The following is a 21877-nucleotide window of genomic DNA, read 5'->3' on the forward strand; positions in this document are numbered from 1 at the left end:
ATAATAATTATTTAAAATCAATATTTTAATTGTATCAAAATTCAATTTCTATTAAAATTAAGTTGTCCTCTCTTGAAGACGACAAGAACACACTTGTTGAAACGTCCAATTTGGGTGGTCCTTTTCCGGACCAACAATTTCCCAAGAAAGATACATGGTGTACCATGAAACCTACTACACTATTCTTCTTCACCATGGAAACCTTCGGAAGTTACATTATTTCATTATCATTTTAAATCTTAGAATGTGTGTATCAAGCTCGATAAAAACTAAAAATTTATTTTTGGTAAATTCTTGATTTTTAGGGTGGCGGGTAACATATCATAAAGTGAAAGAAGAAGAAATTAATCATTTCATTTTTAAAAAGTAATTTATGACATTGTTCTGTTCATAATTTATTCTCTTCATGTCTAGATTCTGGATACAAGTAGCAACTTATGTATATCAGAGGTCAGTGATGATGCAACAGGAGAAAAACTGACATTTGAAGTGAAGGAACCTTTGGGAGCTCTTGGGTCTCCCTTGAACATCAGACTACCATCTTCTGCTCAGTCAAAGTAAATTGTGTTTTTTCCTTTCATAGATCTGCTGATATTTTGTTCATATTGATGCCTAAACAATAAAAGATTAATCTTTTTATGAAAGGTCCACATTTAATTAAATGTTAATAATAGCCTACAATGGATCTAAAGTAGGCATTGGCTGGTTTAGTAGGAGGTTGAATCTATAGCCTACCACTCTGCCTATAATAGGGGTCTTCGAATGTAAGGAAAGCAACAGGTGTTTTTTAGCAGTGCTTTTAATGTTTCCTTTGATATCCCATTTTATGTATGTATTAATTCTCTTATGAAAATTGTAAGTTATTTCTTTTTCTAAATGTAAAAAAAAATCCTTGTGTTGATATTTGTGTTGGTATTTCTGCCATATATTTGTGTTTTGTAGGGGCTCAAAGTTATGCATCAAGATAAGCTACAAGACATCCTCATCAGCCTCTGCCATTGGTTGGCTAGAACCGTCACAGACAGCTGGCAAGCAATTCCCATATCTTTACAGCCAGTGCCAAGTAAGATCACATACACTGTACTGAGAGAATTAATTTAATAATTGTTGATCTCTGAATGTTGCAGTGACTTTTGCAACTGATTACATGCTTGCAGCACTTATAGTAAACGTTAAGAACAAGAGAGAACTTAAGGTCTTACCAAGATGAAGCTGTGGAGAGTCTACTAAAAGCAATAAATGTAACATTACAGTAGGTATTTTGATGATGGAAGCCTGCACATTATGTGTTATGACATGTTCTCTAAAGTAAAGGTCAAGCAACATGATATTTTTTGGAGGCATTGCCATAACACCACTATGACATTTTGCTAGTCTTCTCGTTCTATGATATCCTTCTGGGACACGAGGGGTTCCTCCCAATGAGAGACATATTAGTCTTCATGACATTAGAATGGATGAAGAAGTTGTGCACCAAGACCTGTAGGAGAATAGCTTTAGGTTAACAAAAAATGAGAAAAAATTTGCCCTGTCCAAATTTTGTTTACTTGTTCTATGTCACTGAACTTATTGTATTCATATCCCCCAACTTTGTATACAGTACTTAGAGAAATATTACAGGGAAGAAGGGGAAACTGAGTATGTATTATCACATGGAAATGCAGGTATATTTTGTGGCAAACTCATCAACTGGACTGAATGACAATCCGATGGATGAAGAACGTTTTTTTTTTTTATCAAGGCTGACCTGACTAGTCTCCAGGGGCCCGTTGCAGAAAGAGTTGCGTTTAAACGCAAGTCAAAAAATCAATCGCAAGTCCCAAATGCGCGCTGTTGATTGGTTGAAAATCAAGTTGCGCATGATTTTTAGAGTTGCGATTGATTGCAACTCTTTCTGCAACGGCCCCTGGAGACTTAAGTCATTACTAGGTTCGCAGCTTTATGTAGTCTTCAGGTCACTGAGATGATAAACCTTTATAGAAATAAAGTTTCGTACCACATTTTTGTAACTGGTCCCTTTACTTTTACTGTTTTTACGATGTAATTTTAATATGCATTTATATTTTGTTGTAATATGAATGATGTAGATTACGGAGTATGATGTCTCCTTTCAATTCAGGCCATCCATGCTCGTAGTATCCTTCCTTGTCAGGACAGCCCTTCAGTCAAAGCAACTTATGATGCCAAGGTATTTCATCCCTTTGTATCAATACACATGATAAAACATGAAAGTTAATTTTTTTTCAATTTGCCTTTGCTGCAAGATATTAATTCATGCTCACCAGATATGGAACTATTCGGTAGATGTGAATGACAGTCACAAGAAGTGAACATTTCATTAAACTGAATGTACCGAATGATATAACTAGATACAGAAAAGATGGATTTGTACTTAAAAAACAACAAGACTTTGAAAAGGTGGGTTTTGTACCCTTCACCTTCTAAGGAACCTAGCTACCTCTATGATCTATGACAATGGTGATGCAAGCACTTATCAATGTGTTAAATTAAAGCTTATGAGTTACTTTGTTGTAGTATAGAAATCAAAAGAATAAACCATGTATTCTTGATATAGCTGACCTTTTAACTTTGGTTCCCCTTTTTCGGAAACATCCTGTGTATCAAGACCATGTTTAACGCATGTAAGGAATATGAAAATGGGATTTGGTGAATGGAGTCAATTGAGTTAAATCCATACCTTTGATTTTTGTAGGTGACTGTTCCATGCGATCTTGTTTGTTTGATGAGTGCGGTGAGGACAGGTGAAGAGCCATGTGCAATAGATAATTCTCTTAAGACTTATACCTTCAGACAGACTGTCCCAATGCCAAGCTATCTGATAGCAATTGTTGTTGGTGCATTAGAAAGCAGGTAAACTCTTTGAAATATTGATATATTGTTTTAAAATATAATTTTCATTTGTAAAAATATATTTTGGGGGTTTGTACAAGAGGAATGGCTGTATTGTAAAAACATTCACAAGCAAAAGAGAAAATGTTTGATATTCACCAATAAAGGAACTGATGGATTGTTGTTTTTATATTTTAAACTAATGAATAATTTTGCTATCATTTATCAGTTCCACAAATATTTATCGAGATTCCATATTTGACAATGTACATGTATGTTTTCTTTTTATTTATGCATTATAGACAAATAGGGCCAAGGTCTAGAGTTTGGTCAGAGAAAGAATTTGTCGATAGAGCAGCATTTGAATTTAGTGAGGTATGATTCACTGCATATAGGTAGATGAATGTTTCTGTAAAATTTACTTGAATTTACATGGTTTTTGTTTGTGATGCAGTAGCTCCAACTCTACACTTTTCTATTAAGTACTTAATAATAATGATAATAACAATGCACACACATTTGTCTAGCACAGCTTTTATATGAATATAGTCAGCTACACTGGCTGCGAGCCCTTTTTTCTTGATTCTCAAAAAAAAATCTTAACTTATGAGATATAGTACTTGAATTTAGATTTGGAGATAGTTAGTGATGCAGAGCTTCTTATATTAATAAGCAAGCTACTCTAGAGTTTGAGGTCAGCAAGCGCAAATGTGCAATTGCCAAGTGTGACTTATTTTGCGAAGGGCGATCTGAAACAATAATTAATCTCTGAAAGTGCGCTTGCTTTGACTGTTATGTAATGAGGAGTTCCACTGATTATGCAATTACAGAATTTTGAGTGAAATCCCTTTACCTCTTGGTGGAGCTCTCTCAGAATAGGTGTTGCGGAATCAAACTTTGGCAAGTAATAGCTGAGTCTTGCACTTGCATTTTGGACTCTTTGTAAAATAGACATCAGATTATCAGGAATCCCAAACAAATTACAGTAATCATGCTTGCCATCAGTGCATGTACATCAATTTGATACTTTCTTGATCAAAGTATTTGCAAATGTGTCTATGGTTGTAAACAATAAGATTGATTTTCGTATATTAGTGACTTGTGTTTCCAGGTTCAGGTTTAAATTCAATATTGAATAAAAATGAATTATACATACTTATTAATAAAAATTCAATAGTTGTATATGAATATTACATAAAACTGGAGATTAACAATGATTTTACTTCATTTATTTTTATGATATCAGACTGAACACATGCTAGCTACAGCTGAATCGTTGCTTGGTCCTTATGTGTGGGGTCAGTATGATCTTCTTATCTTACCCCCATCCTTTCCATATGGAGGTATGGAGAACCCTTGTCTCACTTTTGTCACACCTACCCTGCTGGTAAGCACTAATTATGGTATCACTGTGTGTATCATCTTTATTCTCATGATAACTACAGTGCTATTATGGATCAACTTTAAATTGGTTCATGTAAAGATGTGAAGGTAATCTGAGTAGATTGGGGGGACACATTGTAAAAGGTCGAGGTCAAAGAGGACAGCAATTTTGTATTCAGAAAAGCATATTTATTTGCAGTCCTTAAAAAATCCATTTGAGAGATCAACTTCAACATTCCCCATATATGATAAAAAATCATCTATTTTTTGTTAGAAGGTTAAAGTTCACAGGGGTTCTTGTGATAAATGGAAAACCTTTTGAAGGATCATCTTTCAAGTTCATGTTTGCATATGTGAGTGACTATGATATGCTTTGATTAGTATCGCAAGGTCAAAGGCCCAGACGTCATGACTCGTCTTCACAATAATTAGGTGATCTGTCAATCGACAGATCAACTATTAATTTTGTACGAATTTTCTTTTTCTTTATTATTTATTTATTTTTATTTTTCCACCCTTTTCTTGTTCCACTAAAATCTACATCTTCAATTTTCATCAAAATATTATCAGTTATGGGGACATATCATGTCACCTGTATGAAACAAGTTCAAGGTCAAAAGGTCATCATGACGTCATCTAGACGCCATTTTGTAAATTGACATTATCAGTCATATCTTCATTATCAATTATAAAAAATCATCAATATTTACATCACATTAACTTCAGGTCACTCAAGGGTCAACTGTCCATGTCATCAAAGGTCATGTAGAGGTCACGACCCGCGCACATGTGCGCGTCAAAATTTTAAAATGCTCAAAATCACTTTTTGACAAAAGTAGAGTACATTTAAGCATTTCAAAAATTTGCGTGCGCGCACAGTTACGCGCGCGTTCTCGCGCGTAATGGCACTATACAACATAGGATCGCCATTTTTATTATACCAATTATGCATCGATAATATAATTCTGAGTAATTTGATACCTTGATCAACCTTCTACGACACGTAATAACGGAATTAGCCTCCATCAAAGTTTACAGCATGCGCGCGCTTGCACTAACCATAGACAATATATTTGCAAAAACATGCCTATACAAAATTCATTATAGCTCTTCAGGAAATCTGTTGACCCCCAATTCTTTTTTCATATTTGAATAGAGTATGGATGGGAGATTTGATTTCATGCCATATTTGACCCTTAATTTCATCATGACGTCATCAAAATGGCGTCGGAACTCAAAATTTCCACTTTGCTACTTATGATGTCATCATAGTTATGCAAATTTGACTCTAACTCCGTAAATGTTGGCCAATTTTCGCTCAGTTTTCAATATGTTGTAGCTGAGGACATACTCTTTCTAATTTGCTGGCTATAGTTACATTTAAAGGAACGAATCATCCTGAAAAATGGCAAGTTATAGAGGCATGTCATTTTCGCTCATTTTGTGTACAATTTCTATGGGAAATGACTTTTTCTCAAAACTGGAGTTTACATTCCTCTATTTCGCGAGCCATATCTCCATTTCTTTTTGTTGGTTTTCTCTGAGCTCGGAGTATGTTGTAGCTGAGATTCTAAGCTATCGCCAGTGTGGTCTCCATTTCCGATCAGATGCCGGGATCATGCCCGTATTTCTCTTGCAAAATTGGATTTGAGATCCTCTTAATTTGCTTTGTGTAAAGTCTATGGGAAATAGTGCTTATGTGTAAAGTCTATGGGAAATAGTGTAGCTCAGTTGATAAGGCATCAGACTTGCGTCCTTAGGGTCCAGGGTTCAGGCCCAGGGGTGAACATGATAAATTTTTTTTCTTTTTTTTTTCTTTTCAACATTTCACAAATGGTCCTTTATGACCATTACAAGGTATATAAGTTAAAATATTGCACTATAAAATAGTTTAAAACCCTTTTAATATAACATGTACATGTACCATGTGTATCACCTACACCTATTTCACAAAACTTCTCATTTCCCTCTTTTCAAGAGTATTCAACATGTTTTTTTTCGTAATAAAAGTTCAGTTTTCAATATGATCATCGTATTGATCTCAATAAACATGGTGATTGTATTCGTGATCATGAAAATCAGAGACAGATCACCTAATTCGTCCTCATGACGAATTAAAGTTCTAGTTTTTTTCTTCTTTTTTTTTCTTTTCAACATTCCACAAATGGTCATTTATGACCATTACAATGTGTATAAAATAAAACATTGGACAATAAAAGAGATTAAAATCCCTTTTAATGTACAATATGTACATGTACATGTACAATATGTGTATGACCTACACTTTTTCACACAACTTTCTCATTTCCCTCTTTTTCAAGAGTATTCAACACATTCTTTTCGTAAGAGAAGTTCAGTTTTCATCATGATGATCATATTGATCTCAATAAACATGCTGATTGTCTTCGTGATCATGAAATCAGAGACAGATCACCTAATTCGTCCTTATGACGAATTAAAATTCTAGTTTGATAATTCTTATGGATAAATTCAAATTAAACTTGGTTCATGAGTGAATGTGGGAGTGACGATCTGACTTGATAATGAATGTTTTGAAAGAAAAATATAAGTTTTAAAGTGAAATATCAGATCTGGCAATTTTAGAGGTAATAAAATGTCAACTGCACACTGTTTAGAATCGCACTTGTTCAAGCTTGTGAAATAAAATGAGAAAATATCTTTGCAACAAACTAGCAAAGATTTGAATAAAAAAAGCTTAAGAAGATATCTGTGATCGATATAAAAAGAATATAAATGTTATAGAAATAACTCTCATGAATACTAGTGGGCCAATGAAAGGCTTATATTATGATTACTATATGAATACATGTGACATATTATTAGAGTACATAGAAGTTTAAAATTTCCCCGTGAAAATGCTATGCATGTGTAAATGTGTATTATCATAATTGTTGCTATTTTATGATTATTATTGTTAGTGTTATTAAAGACACTACAAGGGGAAGACTGGACAGTCAATAGTGCGCGTTTAATGCTTGGGGAGAGCGCCCTACAGTGTTGGGTAAGTATACATTCGCGTATCGTCATTTGGGGTTGTGTATAAAACATATGGGGGAAGTGGTGGAGGGGTGAAGGAAGAGGCAATTTTGACATTTCAAGATTTTGCTTTTCTTCAAAAGATCATAATAAGATTAGAGCTGAATACATTGTATATCTTAGAGTCTTCTTTCTAGGAAAGGGGGGATGGAATTATCCCCAAGCACTGTCATTTTGCCCCTCTCCCTAACCCTCTCTGTCATTTTCCCCACACAGCCGCGAGCCAATGTACGAAGGTGTACTCTAGTGGGCGCCCTTCCCTATGAACAAAACTGAGCATTTCAAAAAATCCCCAAAGTGTCCAGTCTTCCCCTCATAGTGTCTTTGGTATTATCATTATTATACTTGTTGTTATCGTTATCGTCATTATCTTTACTGTAATGTTTATATTTGAATGTCTAGCTAAATATCAAAATTACAAATAACTTTATTGTACATTATTTATTTTTTTATCTTCTCCAGGCAGGAGATCGCTCCTTAGCTAATGTAAGTATCGCATCATGATATATTGCTATTGTTACCTTTTAGCTCATCCGGCCCGAAGGGCCAAATGAGCTTGTGGTGTGGCGTCCGTCGTCTGTCGTCCGTCCACAATTTCAAAATGCTACTTCTTCGCCATTTCAAGTCCGATTTCAATTCTGTTTGCTTTATATGATAGCACTAGGTGGGGGATTCAAAACTTCTACACAGAATTTTGAAATTCATTAAATATGCTAATTTATGCACATTTTTCAAAATTCACAAAAAATGCTTCTTCTTTATTTGTTGACCGATTTTGAATTTTTTGCTTCCATCTGGTAGAGCTTCATGAGGTTCAACAAACTTCTACACAGAATTTTGAAATTTTGACCAGAACAATTTCTATGCTAATTTATGCGAAATTAATTCATGTATATTTTTAAAAATTCACATAAAATGCTTCTTCTTTATTTGTTGACCGATTTTAATTTTTTTTCTTCCATCTGGTAGAGCTTAATAAGGTTCACCAAACTTCTACACAGAATTTTGAAACTTTGACTAGAACAATTTTTATGCTAATTATGCAAAATTAATTTATTCATATTTTTAAAAATTCACATAAAATGCTTTTTCTTCTTTAATTGTTGACCGATTTTGATTTTTTTTCCTTCAATCTGGTAGAACTTCATGAGGTTCACCAAACTTTTACACAGAATTTTGAAATTTTCAGTAGAAAATTATTTATGCGAAATTTATTCATAAATCACAGAAAATGCCTCTTCTTTATTTGTTGACAGATTTTGATTTTTTTTCTTCCATCTAGTAGAGCTACATGAGGTTCACCAAACTTGTACACAAAATTTTTAAATTTTGTCTGGAAAATTATTTATGCCAATTTATGCAAAATTTATTCATAAATCACAAAAAATGTTTTTTCTTCTTCATTTGTTGATCAATTTCAATTTTGTTTGCTTTATATGATAGCTCGAGGTGGTGATACAAAATTTCAACACAGAATTTTGAAATTCATTAAATATGCTAATTTATTCATATATTTTCAAAACTCACAAAAATTACTTATTTATTTGTTGATTGATTTTGATTATTTTTGTTCCATCTGAGAGCTACATGAGGTTCACCAAAGTTCTACACAGAGTTAAGAAATTTTGACTAGAAAGTTATTTATGCTTAATTTATATGAAATTTATTCATAGATCACAAAAAATGCTTCTATATCATTTCTTCATCAATTTCAATTCTATATCCTCAATTTATGTCACCAATATAATTCACTACAGTGTCAACTTGGCTTAAAATTCGTTGCTAGATGCCGGATGAGCTCCACATCATTGATGTGCTAGTTTAGATTCAGATAGATTAGAAATCCGCAAGTATTCGTTTTTGTGTTATTTCTAATGACTAACAAATCAGTATGCTCGGTCACACAGTAAGTGTAAACCACACATTTAAGGAATGTATGTAGAAACATTCAGTAAATATGAAGGCTACTTTAGATACAACTCATTGAATGACTGGACTCGTAATAGTGATTCTGATGCCTGCATTGCTTCCAGTAGTATTGCTATTAGGAATTACATTGAGTATAATATATGAACAAATTTGTCTTCTATTTTTTATTGATTTTAATAACCCCACGGCTATACATTGTACTGGTGTTCCGATATCTAATGAAATTAATAATTGGATACCATGAAATTGACTTCAGATGAAAGAGTGATTAGTCCGGCAGCCCAGGAGATTTATTCAACCAAAAGCCGGACAAGCAAATGACCCCATGGCTGGATGGCATGGACCCTGAAGTTTACAAAAATGCATTGCTGCCGGGTTCTATTCGTGGTCTTCCCTCCAAAATGACGTAATATATGACGTCACTACAAAATGGCCCTATTTCACCATTTTTTAGACATTCTACACATAGCATGAAGTTAAGGGGGAATATTCATCTCCATTATGTCTCTGCTGATAAATAAATGATTTCAGCAAAGATTGATTGCCCACTGGGCAGTCTATAGGCTTCGTTTTCAGCCTATATGAACCTATACCATGTATGACTGCATTATTGTAGTAGAGTCGGAAATGGGAGTTCCTTTGCACCATCATAATATATTTTTCACTCAACGTTTTTGTATTTGCCTGAAGTGTCTAGTTAATGAATCTTGATGTCCCCTTTGCAAAATCGTGTCCAACGGGGATATCAATTTTGAACCCCATTGGACACGATTTTGCAAAGGGAACATCAAGATTCATTAACTAGACACTTCAGGCAAATACAAAAACGTTGAGTGAAAAATATTTTGATGGTACACAGGAACCCCCTCATCCGACTCGACTACAACGATGCAGTCATACATGGTATAGGTTTGTTGTTGAAAACTAGGCTGAAAATGTAGCCTATAGACTGCCCAGTGGGCAATAAATTGGATTGGATTGGTGGTGATTTTTTACCTGATTGCTAAGAAAGCATGAATGCTTGTAAGCAAGCAACCAGAGGACCGACGGCTTAAGGTCCTCTCCGAAGGACCTGGTACTGAGGATTAATGCCTTACCAAAGGGCATTAGCACACCAAGTGGGAATCGAACCCGGGTCACCGGAATACGAGTCCCCCGCTCTACCGACTGAGCTATCGCGCCTCCTAATCTAAATCTTTGCTGAAATCATTTATTTATCAGCAGAGACATAATGAAGATGAAAATATGTTGTTTGGAAGATTTAATATCATGCAAAATGCAGGAAACATCAATAAAGTAGGCATATCGTTCGCACACCTCAGCTATATGGTAAAAATAGACAAAAAACGCACAATTTCTATGTGCGGATCATATTGAAAAGGGGGCTGAAATCACAGTCTATAATGTCATTTCCAATTACTGGCATATATTTTCCAAAAGTAGAGAGATAGATGGAGAGAATGATATTGTGCTTGAGAGGAAATATATCAAATAAAGTACACTAAAAAAGAAAATAAATTTTTGAATCGATTTTCGACAATTTTTGAAGCAAGAAATCTCCCAAACTAATGATATGCAAATTTCATTACGTAATTTGCATATGTAAACAATAATATCTGTTCGTGAAATTTTGCATATCTCTTGTGCACTATTGGAACAATATATTTTGAAAGTTTCATACAAAACAAGCATTGTTTGGCTGAGATATTCCCCCTTGACTTCATGCTACGTGTAGAATGTCTAAAAATTGTGAAATAGGGCCATTTTGTAGTGACGTCATATATTACGTCATTTCGGAGGGAAGACCACGGATAGAACCCGGCAGCAATGCATTTTGGTAAACTTCAGGGTCCATGCCATCCAGCTATGGGGTCATTTGCTTGTCCGGCTTTCGGTTGAATAAACCTCCTGGGCCGCCGGACTAGATACCTCTTCTATTGATTTTATACCAGGTTGTAGCTCATGAAATCAGCCATAGTTGGACTGGTAATCTGGTAACAAACTGCAGCTGGGAACACTTTTGGTTGAATGAAGGATTTACTGTCTTTGTAGAGAGGAAGATTCTTGGACGAATGAACAGTGAGAAACATCGTCAGTTTGCATTCATCGGAGGCTGGAAGGAGCTCTACAATTCAGTGAGTCTGAATATCAACTTCTTTAAAATACATATTTTCATTACAATCTGTTTCTCTTTTTCCAAAAAATTAGTTGGAGCATGGTTACTTATTTGGTATAACATTTTTTCTTCAAAATTCTCTTTGATGCCATCTATGATGACTTGACCCATTTTTCTATGTGTAAAAAATCTGTAGTCAACAAGATGACCTACTACTCTTTGACATGTCTCACTTCATCAAATCATTAACTTATTTTTTTTTATATAGGTTTCAAAATATGGTGAAGAGCACAAGTTCACACAGTTGCTTCCATCTCTGGAGGGTGGTATTGATCCAGATGATGCATTCTCAAGTGTTCCTTATGAGAAGGGATCATGTTTCTTATTTTATCTTGAAACTCTGGTTGGAATAAATGGTATGTCTTGCTGTTTCTTCTTACTGCATGAAAATATTTGTAAATTGTATTTTTGGGGGGGTAAATTTGAAAGTAACCAAAATGGTTTCATTGATCTATGATCAATATTTGCCTCGATTTTGATTGTTAATTCATTTGAAAAAAAAAAAATTTGAATTATGTAATTTATGTAAATAATTAATATCCACATGTTTTATGTCCCTTTGTGAAATTGTATAAGACTTGAAAAGGTGTATGTAAGTGCTTATCTGAAATCTAAAACTGGTGATTCACTTTTCCTTTAAAAGATAGCTGGTCCTATTTCTGGAATTCATTACAAGTCTGTTGTGAAACTCAAAGAAGCATAGGTGTATAGTGAAAAATGATATGTTATTTGTTTTAACCACAGAGTTTGAGGGATATTTGAAAGCCTACATTGATAAATTCAAGTACAGAAGTCTCACTACTCAAGATTGGAAGGATTTTTTTCTTGAATACTTCCATGAAAAGGTGAGTCTCATCATCATTGATTTCATTATTGTATTTTCTGCAAAATGAAATATAGGCCTACTTTTCCCTTCATTATCAAAGTAGCTGAATCTTATCAAATAGCAGATTTCATTTTGATAATCATAATCCATATTTACAGAGTTTAATGAGAAATAAAAGATAACATGGTCAGGATAATCATGAAAGTCTGGCCATTTTACAAATAATTTGTCAAGAGTCACATCATCAGTGATAAAGAGCAAGCATGTGTTCATTAGTTTGAAAGAAGTGATACAATGTGCATGTAATTTTGTTAACACCCCCCCCCCCAAAAAAAATATATTAATGCATGTATAAGGTTTTATATACACAATACAATAGAATATCTATTTTATTGTTGATATACTTTCTAAAAGGCAGCAGCTGGTGTCTTTGATTGCGTAGAATGGGATAAATGGTTCTTTGCACCTGGTATGCCACCTATTAAACCAAAGTAAGTTAAATCTAAATAAAATCTCTCCTTGGTAGGGTTTAAAATAAAAAACATATTTTGGATTAAAGAGCTCATTTAAAAAAAAATCAATGTCATTTAGAATCTGTGAAACCATTATGTTTTCAATAAGCTACCGGTAAGTGGTTTTGCCAGTCATATATTTTTTTGCAATGCAAATGACAGTTGAACTGAAGGAATATAGCATAAAAGTTATGCCCACTTTTCACAAGATGATTAAGAGACTAGATTAGTTTTTGCCATGAATAATGTGAGATGAAATAATCCTCATTTTTTAAATCTGATTATATTTGATTTTTTTTTCCTATCATATCTGTATTCAAACACTTTCCTTCATGAAGACTTGCTAGAATTTCATCAGTATAATGAGTAATTGGTCTTTCTGTTTCTTAGATTATTTTGAAATTACTGACATCACATTCATGATCAAAGAAGAAAATCAAAGTACTTTCTTCCCCTAATTGTTATTTAAGTAAACATTTCAATTCACTTTAATCAAAAGTTAGCCAAACACCACATAAATTAATTGACAATTTGATTAATGATTTCAGTTGCCCATTTTGTAGATATGATGTAAGGAAACTTACTACTGTTATTTCATGGTGATTCATTAACCCTTCATAAGTTTTCCATTTACTTTTATACAGATATGATACTTGTCTGGTGGATCATTGTACAGAATTGTGTGAAAAATGGAGTCAGGTAAGTCAATTGCTATAAACAGGTAACAGTTAACTGTGAACTTTTATAATACCTTTCCACCAAGGATGATGGGTGGATTTCTTTGGGAGTTTTCCTCTATCTGTAAGTACAGAATTATGAACAAGATATCTGAATAGATTAATAGATTTCCTTGACCTCCATGCTAGGCCCAGCATGGGTGATCCACAAGCTAGATAGACATAGGGGTCGTGAGGTCAATTGTTCAAGGTCATAGATCATAGGTAGATGCAACTATGTGGGAATATACTTTGAATACATCTTGCGAGAAAATAATGGGTTGAATTTAACCATGGTATTAGGTTCTGATGTTGGGCTTACAATCTAATGAGATTTGTGGTTATGGGGTCAAAGGTCACAGGAGATTATATCCATAGAAATGGGTCTTTCCTGTGGTGACTTTAAAACAATGACTTTAAAAAAGGTGTTTGATGATAAAACTGCTACTTGGTTCATGTTTGCAAATGGGGAAAAAAGTGATCTCATTAGATCTTTGCATTACACTGAAAAACATTTAAGTGTGATAACTATTTTTACAAATAAGAAATCCTGATGATTCAAACTAAATATGTGTTTTATCTCACATCTGGAAGGGATATAGAAGGGATATTCTGCATTGCCAAGAAACTTCTTTGTTAGTACCAATTGCATTTTTTTTTCACACACAAAAAATCACATGATATAATTGTTTACAATTGATTTGGAAGAAGAGTTACCAGTCCCATTTAAAATCACATCATTTTTATTTATTGTTTGTTGACAGGTTGGTGAAAGTAACTTTGAAAAGTCTACTGGTGACCTTGAGTCAATGTCTCCATCTCAGAAAATAGAGTTTCTGGCACAGTTGTTGCTGAAGGTAAGATCCTTTTAAAAGTTGAATGATCACATCCCATTGTTGGTCACAGTGACAGTTACATGTATCTATCCATCCATCCATTATTTTAACCTGACAATGTGAGGGACACATCAACTATTTTACTAGCCAACTGAATTAACATAATTTTGAGGTTTTAATTTTTTTTGTACGTTTTTATGAGGTGAAAAATATTTTACTGCAGTATATTGTATTTGAAGTTAATTCCATTACCACTGAGGTAAAGCTCTATTTTCATTTTGATAGCATCTTAAAAAAAAAGAACTCCCCCAATTTTACAGCATACATTAATTCTCTAACATACTGTTTGTTTCCTTTTCTATTTTTATAGAAGCCATTAACCTACAATCTTATCCAAGAAATGCAAGGAATTTATGACATGGACAAGTATACCAATGCCGAAATTCGTTTCAGGTATGTTTTTTATCTTATGAAAAGTTTTGTTTCAGCCATTGTCATATTAATGTGAAAGATATCGTCTACTTTTCTGTCACTGATGTGTGTGTGGGAGAATTGAAATATCAAATTTTGAAGGCCCCCTAAATGGATTCCAAACCATGGCGAACTCTTAAATCTGGTATTCTTTGTGTCCTGTACAATTGCTATGAAACATTAAAACTCAAAGAGGCTTATTTTCAATCATACAGTATACTTATGAGAGTAGGTATGGCTATCTTAAAGTGTCACTCATATTTGTTATTTTGTAAATTTCAGGTAATGTATTTTGTGTCATATTTTATTTTAATATTGAGGTGGTTGAGATTGAGAATAAAGGCTGGTGATGAGTCTGCTATTGATAGTGCTCTTAAGATGGCAACAGAGGCTGGTCGCATGAAGTTCACTCGTGTCCTGTTCAGGTAAGCTCTCAGCAGCTTTCTTTTACAGAGAAATCTACAATTAAAAATACAAAGCTGCAAGCTGCACCTGCTGCTTGAAACATCATTCCACCAATCCTCATCTTATTGCTGAACAAGCTGCAATGAAAATCATAGAAGTACAAATTGAAGAGAAAAATATTTTGGCCCAAATCACAGAAGAGGTTTAAACCCCATACATGTTTGAATACCTATATACATGATTTTATAAAGTGTTTGTGGACACTGACTTAAATCCAATTACATATTGCGTTAGATGTCCACATGGGCATTGTATGCCTATTTTAGTGCACTGAAATAAACCAGAAGAGGCTTTCAAGCCACAACAGTATCTTTTGTGAATTTCTTTCTTTCTTTTTCCCCTCCCTCCCTCCCTCCTTTTTGAGGGAGGATGTGGGTGAGACATTTGCAACTTATGCATACATGTACATGTGTTAATATTCATGTATATGGTAGTGAAATACTACATATAGTTGGTTACATTATTCTTATTTCAAATATAATATTGTTATAACGATGCATTCAATTTTGTTTTATAAGAAATAAAATTGTAGTAAATTGCTTGATTATGTTTTCTATGTGTTTGGTTTCATTCATAGGGACTTGTATGCATTCCCATCTGCACGTCAAAAGGCAGTTGATACATTCCTGGCAGAAAGACACAACATGCATCCGATTAGTGCAAAAACTGTTGCCAAGGATCTGGAGCTAGAATGATTGCCATTATCTTTGAGCTTCCATAACTGTCAACACAAATTTCTTTCTTTTTTATTCATGAATCTATTTCTGTCATTGAATTCAGATGAAAATGAAATGTTATAAATTTCACAGGATTTAGAAATTATTATACTCAGGATACTGAAGCTATTTTCATGTTATCATACATGTTTATGGACAGGAATGTTTGGATTTTACCAAAGTCTTTATTGTGTATAAACTCTTGGAATGCAGTTTGCTTTAAGCATTTATAATTTCTGAAATGTCATTGCAACTGCTCCAATTGTACTTTGTGTCATTAATTTTGGGATAATGTAATGCTTGAAAAAGGAGTTATTTCTTTTTTAAATCAACAATTACTATTATAAATCCTTTTTTTCTAACTTACAAATCTGTGATAGATTTTTAGCCATTTTGTGTAATACCAAAATAGTCTACCAACACAACAATAAAAATAATTTTTTCAATGCCGAAAAGGAAGCCCAAATTTGGGTCTATTTACATTGTGGACTAAACATTATTCCAACTACACCTTGAGCTTATAGTCTTCATTGTGTCTTGTTGACAGACCAGTTGGTACATTACCAGTTTGTAAACTGGTAGACTTTCGTCACGTAAGACAAGGTAGAATTAGATGAAAATTAAATAGCCTCACTGTGAAAGGGGAATCCAACCTTGGTCATATAATGTTGTGTTAGAAAGGAAAGAGAGAAATAAATAAAACAGAATAGTGAAAGTTTGAAAGAAATCGGACAAGCAATAACAAAGTTTTGACTGCTTTAGAATTGAGATCCCTAAGACTATGCAAATTTCAAATTGGCATTTAGGTATGTAAATTATTACAAGGGAAAAGGACAACTTTCCCCATAGGCTATGTACTTTATTATCAGGGATTTGTTGTTTCTTCCCATGTACCTATGCCCCTAGGGCAGTAATCTAAATATGACCCAGGTAGTATATTGTTTCATGTCCTCATGAAAGAAAAATATAATTTGACATAAAATTTTTGAAAAAAATTAAATTTTAGCCATTATTTGTATTGAAGCACATGAAAGAGTAGTGCTTGCCCTACATCACTATGACATCACAAATGCGTCCAATTTGAAGTCTTCATTGGTATAGTGATTACCAATTTTTTACAACTTTAAAATTTGTAATTTTCTTATTGTTTGTTCGATAATGTTCAAATTTTCACCCATCAATTTGTCTATTTTTTTTCATTTTCCTTTAAAAATAACTTAATTTGGTTGGATTCCCCTTTATTTGAACCAAATGGTAGGCTATATGGTAACTTAGATCAAATGGTAATAAATATGTCATCAGACCAGACACTTGACAGAGAACTGTCAGACCAAGTTTGATATATATCTTCTAAAACACTATTTACATTTTTTTCACTTAGATTTCGGTTTACCTTTGTATGAACTATTACCAACACAGAACTGAAATATTATGTTTAATGTGTTTTTTCCAGAATTTTTCATAATTATTTGTCAATTGATGGAAAGTATGATACTATGCTGAATATTTTCCATTGTGTTATTTAGCTACATAGCAGCTACAGAGCTATATATTCCCGCTATACAAGTACAAAGTGAATGACGGGGCAATACATTCTTGGAATAAAAAAGAAACTGTCATGTATTGAAGCAAAAGTGTGAAATATGTTTATACAGTATCTGCTACTCGAAAATTCAACAGTCATTACTATTCAAGAACACAGAAAAAACACAGTACCAGACCGTGTAGTGTAGTGAGTATTTTCAGACTTATTCACCAGCAATCGTCATCTCTTGTAAACTAAAAGTTCCCATGAGTTGTCGGGTAAAGCTACAATAAACAGTGCATCATTGTCAAACTTTCGTGAAATCTAATCCACAGATGAATCTTCTTTTACATGAATATATGCTAGTATAAATGCAAGCTGATTGTGACATTGCAAATGAAATTATGCTTCTTGTTTTCTTTGTTTTTGGTGTCATAATAATTTTGAGTAGATAATATTATTTTTTGAAGTGATTTTCATCTTGTTTGAATTATTTTGAACTTTTTGAACCCCTTCTTTGGTAATGAGCACTTGCAAAGGGTATTGGAATTGTTATTAGCATCATATCTGAGACATCATTTAAATGCAGTTATAGGCAGGCATACAGTGGATGTGTTGATGCAACATAATTTATCCTTACTGTATTACCAGTGTTTAACCCCCATTGTGTTGAGATGATTCAGCACTGTGCTGAAGTAGATTCAATTCGCCCCTATATGCTGCAAGAAAATATAGAGAGTGTATTTGTTCTAAGAAATACAACTTCCATTGGAATCATGAACATTGGACAGTGTAGCTCTTTTAGTAAGAGCACCTTTTCAGATAAAATTGTAGAACTTGGGATCAAGTCCCTTACACAAAAGATGTCTTAAATAAAAAAAACCAACCTGATGCTCGAATTGTGCGTAAGCATGCCTCATCACTCAGTGCAGGTGTTATTTGGAAACACTCCATCCATCAGAAGGTACGCCAGTGTTGGCCCCATGAGAGACCATTTACATGTGAAAGTATGCATGTTAATACCAATACCCGATATGTAATGGAGTAGGGTGATCACCTGCCAGTTCCCAGTCTTCCTTAAAGGTCAAGTCCACCCCAGGAAAATGCTGACTTGAATAAATAGAGAAAAATCAAACTAGCATAGTGCTGAAAATTTCATCAAAATCGGATGTAATATAAGAAAGTTATGACATGTTAAAGTTTCTCTTATTTTTCACAAAACAGTGATATGCACAACTAGGGATGATGTCCATCACTCACTATTTCTTTTTTTTTATTGTTTGAATTATACAATATTTCATTTTTTATAGATTTGACAACAAGGACCAACTTGACTGAACCGTATAGTATTAAGCAATGCTAATTCCACATGTTCAGGGAGGAATTAATCGTTGTATCCCTTGACAATGAGGAGAAAATTAGAATATTTCATGTAATAAAATACAAAAGAAATAGTGAGTGGATGACGTCATAGTCTCATTTGCATACCAGCCTGGATGTGCATATAACTGTTTTGGGATTAAGCGAAACTTTAGAGTGTCATAACTTTTTTATTTTATATGGGATTTTAATGAAATTTTCAGAATTATGCTTGTTGGATTTTTCTCTTTTTATTCAAATCAACTTTTTGTTGGGGTGGACTTGTCCTTTAACTGCAAGAATACTCAGAATTCGGTGGGTTCACAATAAGGTGCGCCATGCATGTATCGGTTGCAGCGAACAGGCCAAATTTCGGGGTTGACACCACTGATCAGTGGTCAATACAGCGTGCATGCACACAGTGTACTGGAATGTGACTAGTGACTGCTTCAAAAATGAAAACCATATGATTCATCAAAAATTTCGCAAAAAAATATGCAGGCAAATTTCTCTCCCACTTCCTGGACCCTAGTACACAGCATATCCGGTTGAGCCTCATCGGCCAATGCCGAATAATCTCATGCATGCATGCACTAGTGCGCGCAACATGTCAAATTTTTCCATTGAATATCGGCCTGTCCGCTGCAACCGATAGATGGTGCACCGTATTATGAATCCACCGATTGAAGGAGGTGTTTTAGCTCTTTGAATAAGGAAACTAAGTTGCTGCTCTGTACTCTGTGAACATTAATTTCACATAAAGTTTTTTTTTTACTTTGTTGTAGTGCATTGTCTAAAAAGGAAAAATCTATCTTACCTGTCACTACTTAGTAGAGTGATAGGTACAATGACTTTGGATTCTAAATCTATTTTGCCATTTAGTGCATAGCAGAGTGAAGGCAAAAACATTTTATCAAATAATTTTTAAAGCAATAATTACTACAATATCTTATGACAAAACTATTTAAGAATCTTATTTTTAACACAGTAATAGAAATTATTCTCTAGTAAGAGTAATGATATTTACTTTTAATTTTCTTGTCTCCAACAACCATAGGTGGTTGCGGAGACCTCTGGCAGATCCAGGGGGGGGGGGGGCAAGCCAGCCTGTGCCCCCCCCCCCTTTGAGGAGCAAAATTAAAATATATAATATAAAAATGCTGTTAAAACAGAAGTGTGTCCCACCCTTTTGAAAGTGAAGACCTTTTTTTCTTTATTTGGGGGGACGAAATATCCTTAATTTTTTATCTATTATTATTTTTTATTGCTTGTCAAATTTTTCCTCAGAAAAATGTGCCCCCCCCCCTCTTTTGGAAAATCCTGGATCCGGAGACATTGTATTTTGTTTTCATGATAACTGAAGAACTGTTTAAAGGGTCAAATTCAAACTTGGCTCATGGATGTATGTAAGTGACAATTTTAAAGTTGAATTTTGCAATATATTTCAGATCTGGCGATGGTGAAATCATCTAGTCACCTTTCAGATCATCCCAGGAAGTAGAATAAAAGTTGAAAGAATAACATCAATAAACAATATCAATTCAATTATGTTGGTGTTCAGTATATTTTATACATTGTAAACTGTCCTCTATTAACGGGCGCATAGCCAGGGGGCAGTTGCCCCCCAAAACGCCCCCCCCCCCAAAAAAAAAAAAAGGAAAAGGAGAAAGCGAAGGGAGAAAATGGAAGAAGGATATAGCTGTAATGTTTTTTCTTTCTTTTTTGTCAAAATAATAAAAACCTAAACGAGATGTTCTTCGTTCCATACAAATTTTTGCTTCTGCACTCCGCGCTGGAAAAAATATAAAAATTGCCTTTCCCCTTTGTTTCCCAAACCTTTTTTCTACTCCGTTTTTCCCCTTCCCGGCCATGGGAATCGCATTTTTGCCAGAAAACAAAGTATGTATGTAAAGAGTATGAAAAATTTCGGCTCTTCTGTTCAGAGCGGGTAAACTTTTATACCTTCACTCCCCGAGTCCCCAAATGCGATCTCTTCCGCTTTTCAGCAAGCAATTTTTCGGTAAAGTATCAGCTCAAATGGGGAAGTCGTGCCTAGACAGCTGGCAGCCGTCTGTTTCGAGGAGTTTTTAAACATTTTTTTTATTATTTCTCTGTAATTGGTGAGTGGAGCCAACGGAGTTCAGCGGAACAACCAATATAACAGAGACCGAAGCTTTTGGTCTAAGTCGTGCCGTGCTATATGCAAAAGTAGGTACAATGAAACTTTATTCTATATCGCTGCACATCCATCTCCTGTCCTGTTTTGCGCCATTGATTTGAAATTTGGAATATCACTGAAGTTTTTTAATCATACAAAAGGAAGCGCTTAATATTATGAGCAAACTTACCCATTTTTTTTTCTTCCAAAATAATAAGTCACAGAAGTTTCCGTGCTTCGCGTGCACAGTAAAAAAAATTAAACAACGCTGTTTACTATATGAACCTTACAGTAATAGTTTAAACAAGTGTTAAAATCTTAAGCAACATAGTTTAATTTTCAATATCTAATCTTCAATAAATTAAACATGATTGTTTAAACGGTTAAACAAATACTGGAAGGTTCATATAGTAAACAGCGTTGTATAAAATCTTAAACAGCGTTTTTACTGTGTGCATGGGGAAAGTAAAAGTCCATCTTCTAGCTTGCATCATCCCTTTCACGTTTTGAGCTATATTTTTCTTCGTATTATCTAAGAAATATAAAAATCAGAGCAGGTTAAAGTTTCAGAGATATTTCTAAAATTCAGAGCTTCAACGCCATTTGCGGGAAGAAATATTTCCTCCGTGCATATACTTGCTTTCTACCCTGTTTTGTCGAGTTAAAAAATAATGTGGCTAAAGTTTTTACGATCAAATCTGTTGTGACTAAGGTAAGCATTTTATGCCACTTCTGTTCTCAATTGTTTTCAGAAAACGTCTTAGCTTTCGCGCGGTATGAGGAATTAATTTGAATTCCTTAATCTTTCCCATTTTGTGGGCGCTCATCTTTTCTTTTGAAAACCGATTTTGTTTTTAATCACAGCAAGTTAAATGAATTCGAGTTGATAAGGGTATCA

General features: G+C 34.0%; 1 protein-coding gene across 4 annotated transcripts; it reads left to right on the plus strand.

Annotated features, from left to right (window-relative positions):
- Window positions 1–413: 413 nt before the first annotated feature.
- LOC129256881 (leukotriene A-4 hydrolase-like) lies at window positions 414–20366 on the plus strand. Of its 4 annotated transcripts, none has more exons than XR_010293134.1 (17): window positions 414–557; window positions 943–1063; window positions 2088–2188; window positions 2714–2871; window positions 3153–3225; window positions 4097–4237; window positions 7753–7776; window positions 11172–11354; window positions 11604–11751; window positions 12140–12240; window positions 12636–12712; window positions 13378–13432; window positions 14214–14306; window positions 14656–14738; window positions 15077–15181; window positions 15799–17452; window positions 17505–20366. XR_010293134.1 is itself a non-coding variant. In XM_064097496.1 (16 exons), the coding sequence occupies exons 4-16, from the start codon at window positions 2744–2746 to the stop codon at window positions 15914–15916; spliced, it is 1329 nt and encodes a 442-aa protein (XP_063953566.1). In that variant the 5' UTR covers window positions 414–557; window positions 943–1063; window positions 2088–2188; window positions 2714–2743; the 3' UTR covers window positions 15917–17864. The 4 variants fall into 4 exon arrangements, 2 of the variants coding, with proteins under 2 accessions (XP_063953566.1, XP_054751062.2); XR_010293133.1 differs by having other exon boundaries at window positions 419–557; window positions 2120–2188; XM_064097496.1 differs by having other exon boundaries at window positions 15799–17864.
- The last annotated feature ends 1511 nt before the right edge of the window (window positions 20367–21877 follow it).

The sequence above is a fragment of the Lytechinus pictus genome, chromosome 3, assembly GCF_037042905.1.
Source record: "Lytechinus pictus isolate F3 Inbred chromosome 3, Lp3.0, whole genome shotgun sequence".
In the NCBI taxonomy this organism is placed as follows: Eukaryota; Metazoa; Echinodermata; class Echinoidea; order Temnopleuroida; family Toxopneustidae; genus Lytechinus; species Lytechinus pictus.

Bases quoted from the DNA above. Each gene is read 5' to 3' on its own strand.
- LOC129256881 (XM_064097496.1), top strand. From the start codon at position 2,744: ATGAGTGCGGTGAGGACAGGTGAAGAGCCATGTGCAATAGATAATTCT. The intron at 12,241-12,635 runs GTGAGTCTCATC...ACTTTCTAAAAG, and splicing joins TTGAATACTTCCATGAAAAG to GCAGCAGCTGGTGTCTTTGA. The intron at 14,739-15,076 runs GTATGTTTTTTA...TTTAATATTGAG, and splicing joins AATGCCGAAATTCGTTTCAG to GTGGTTGAGATTGAGAATAA.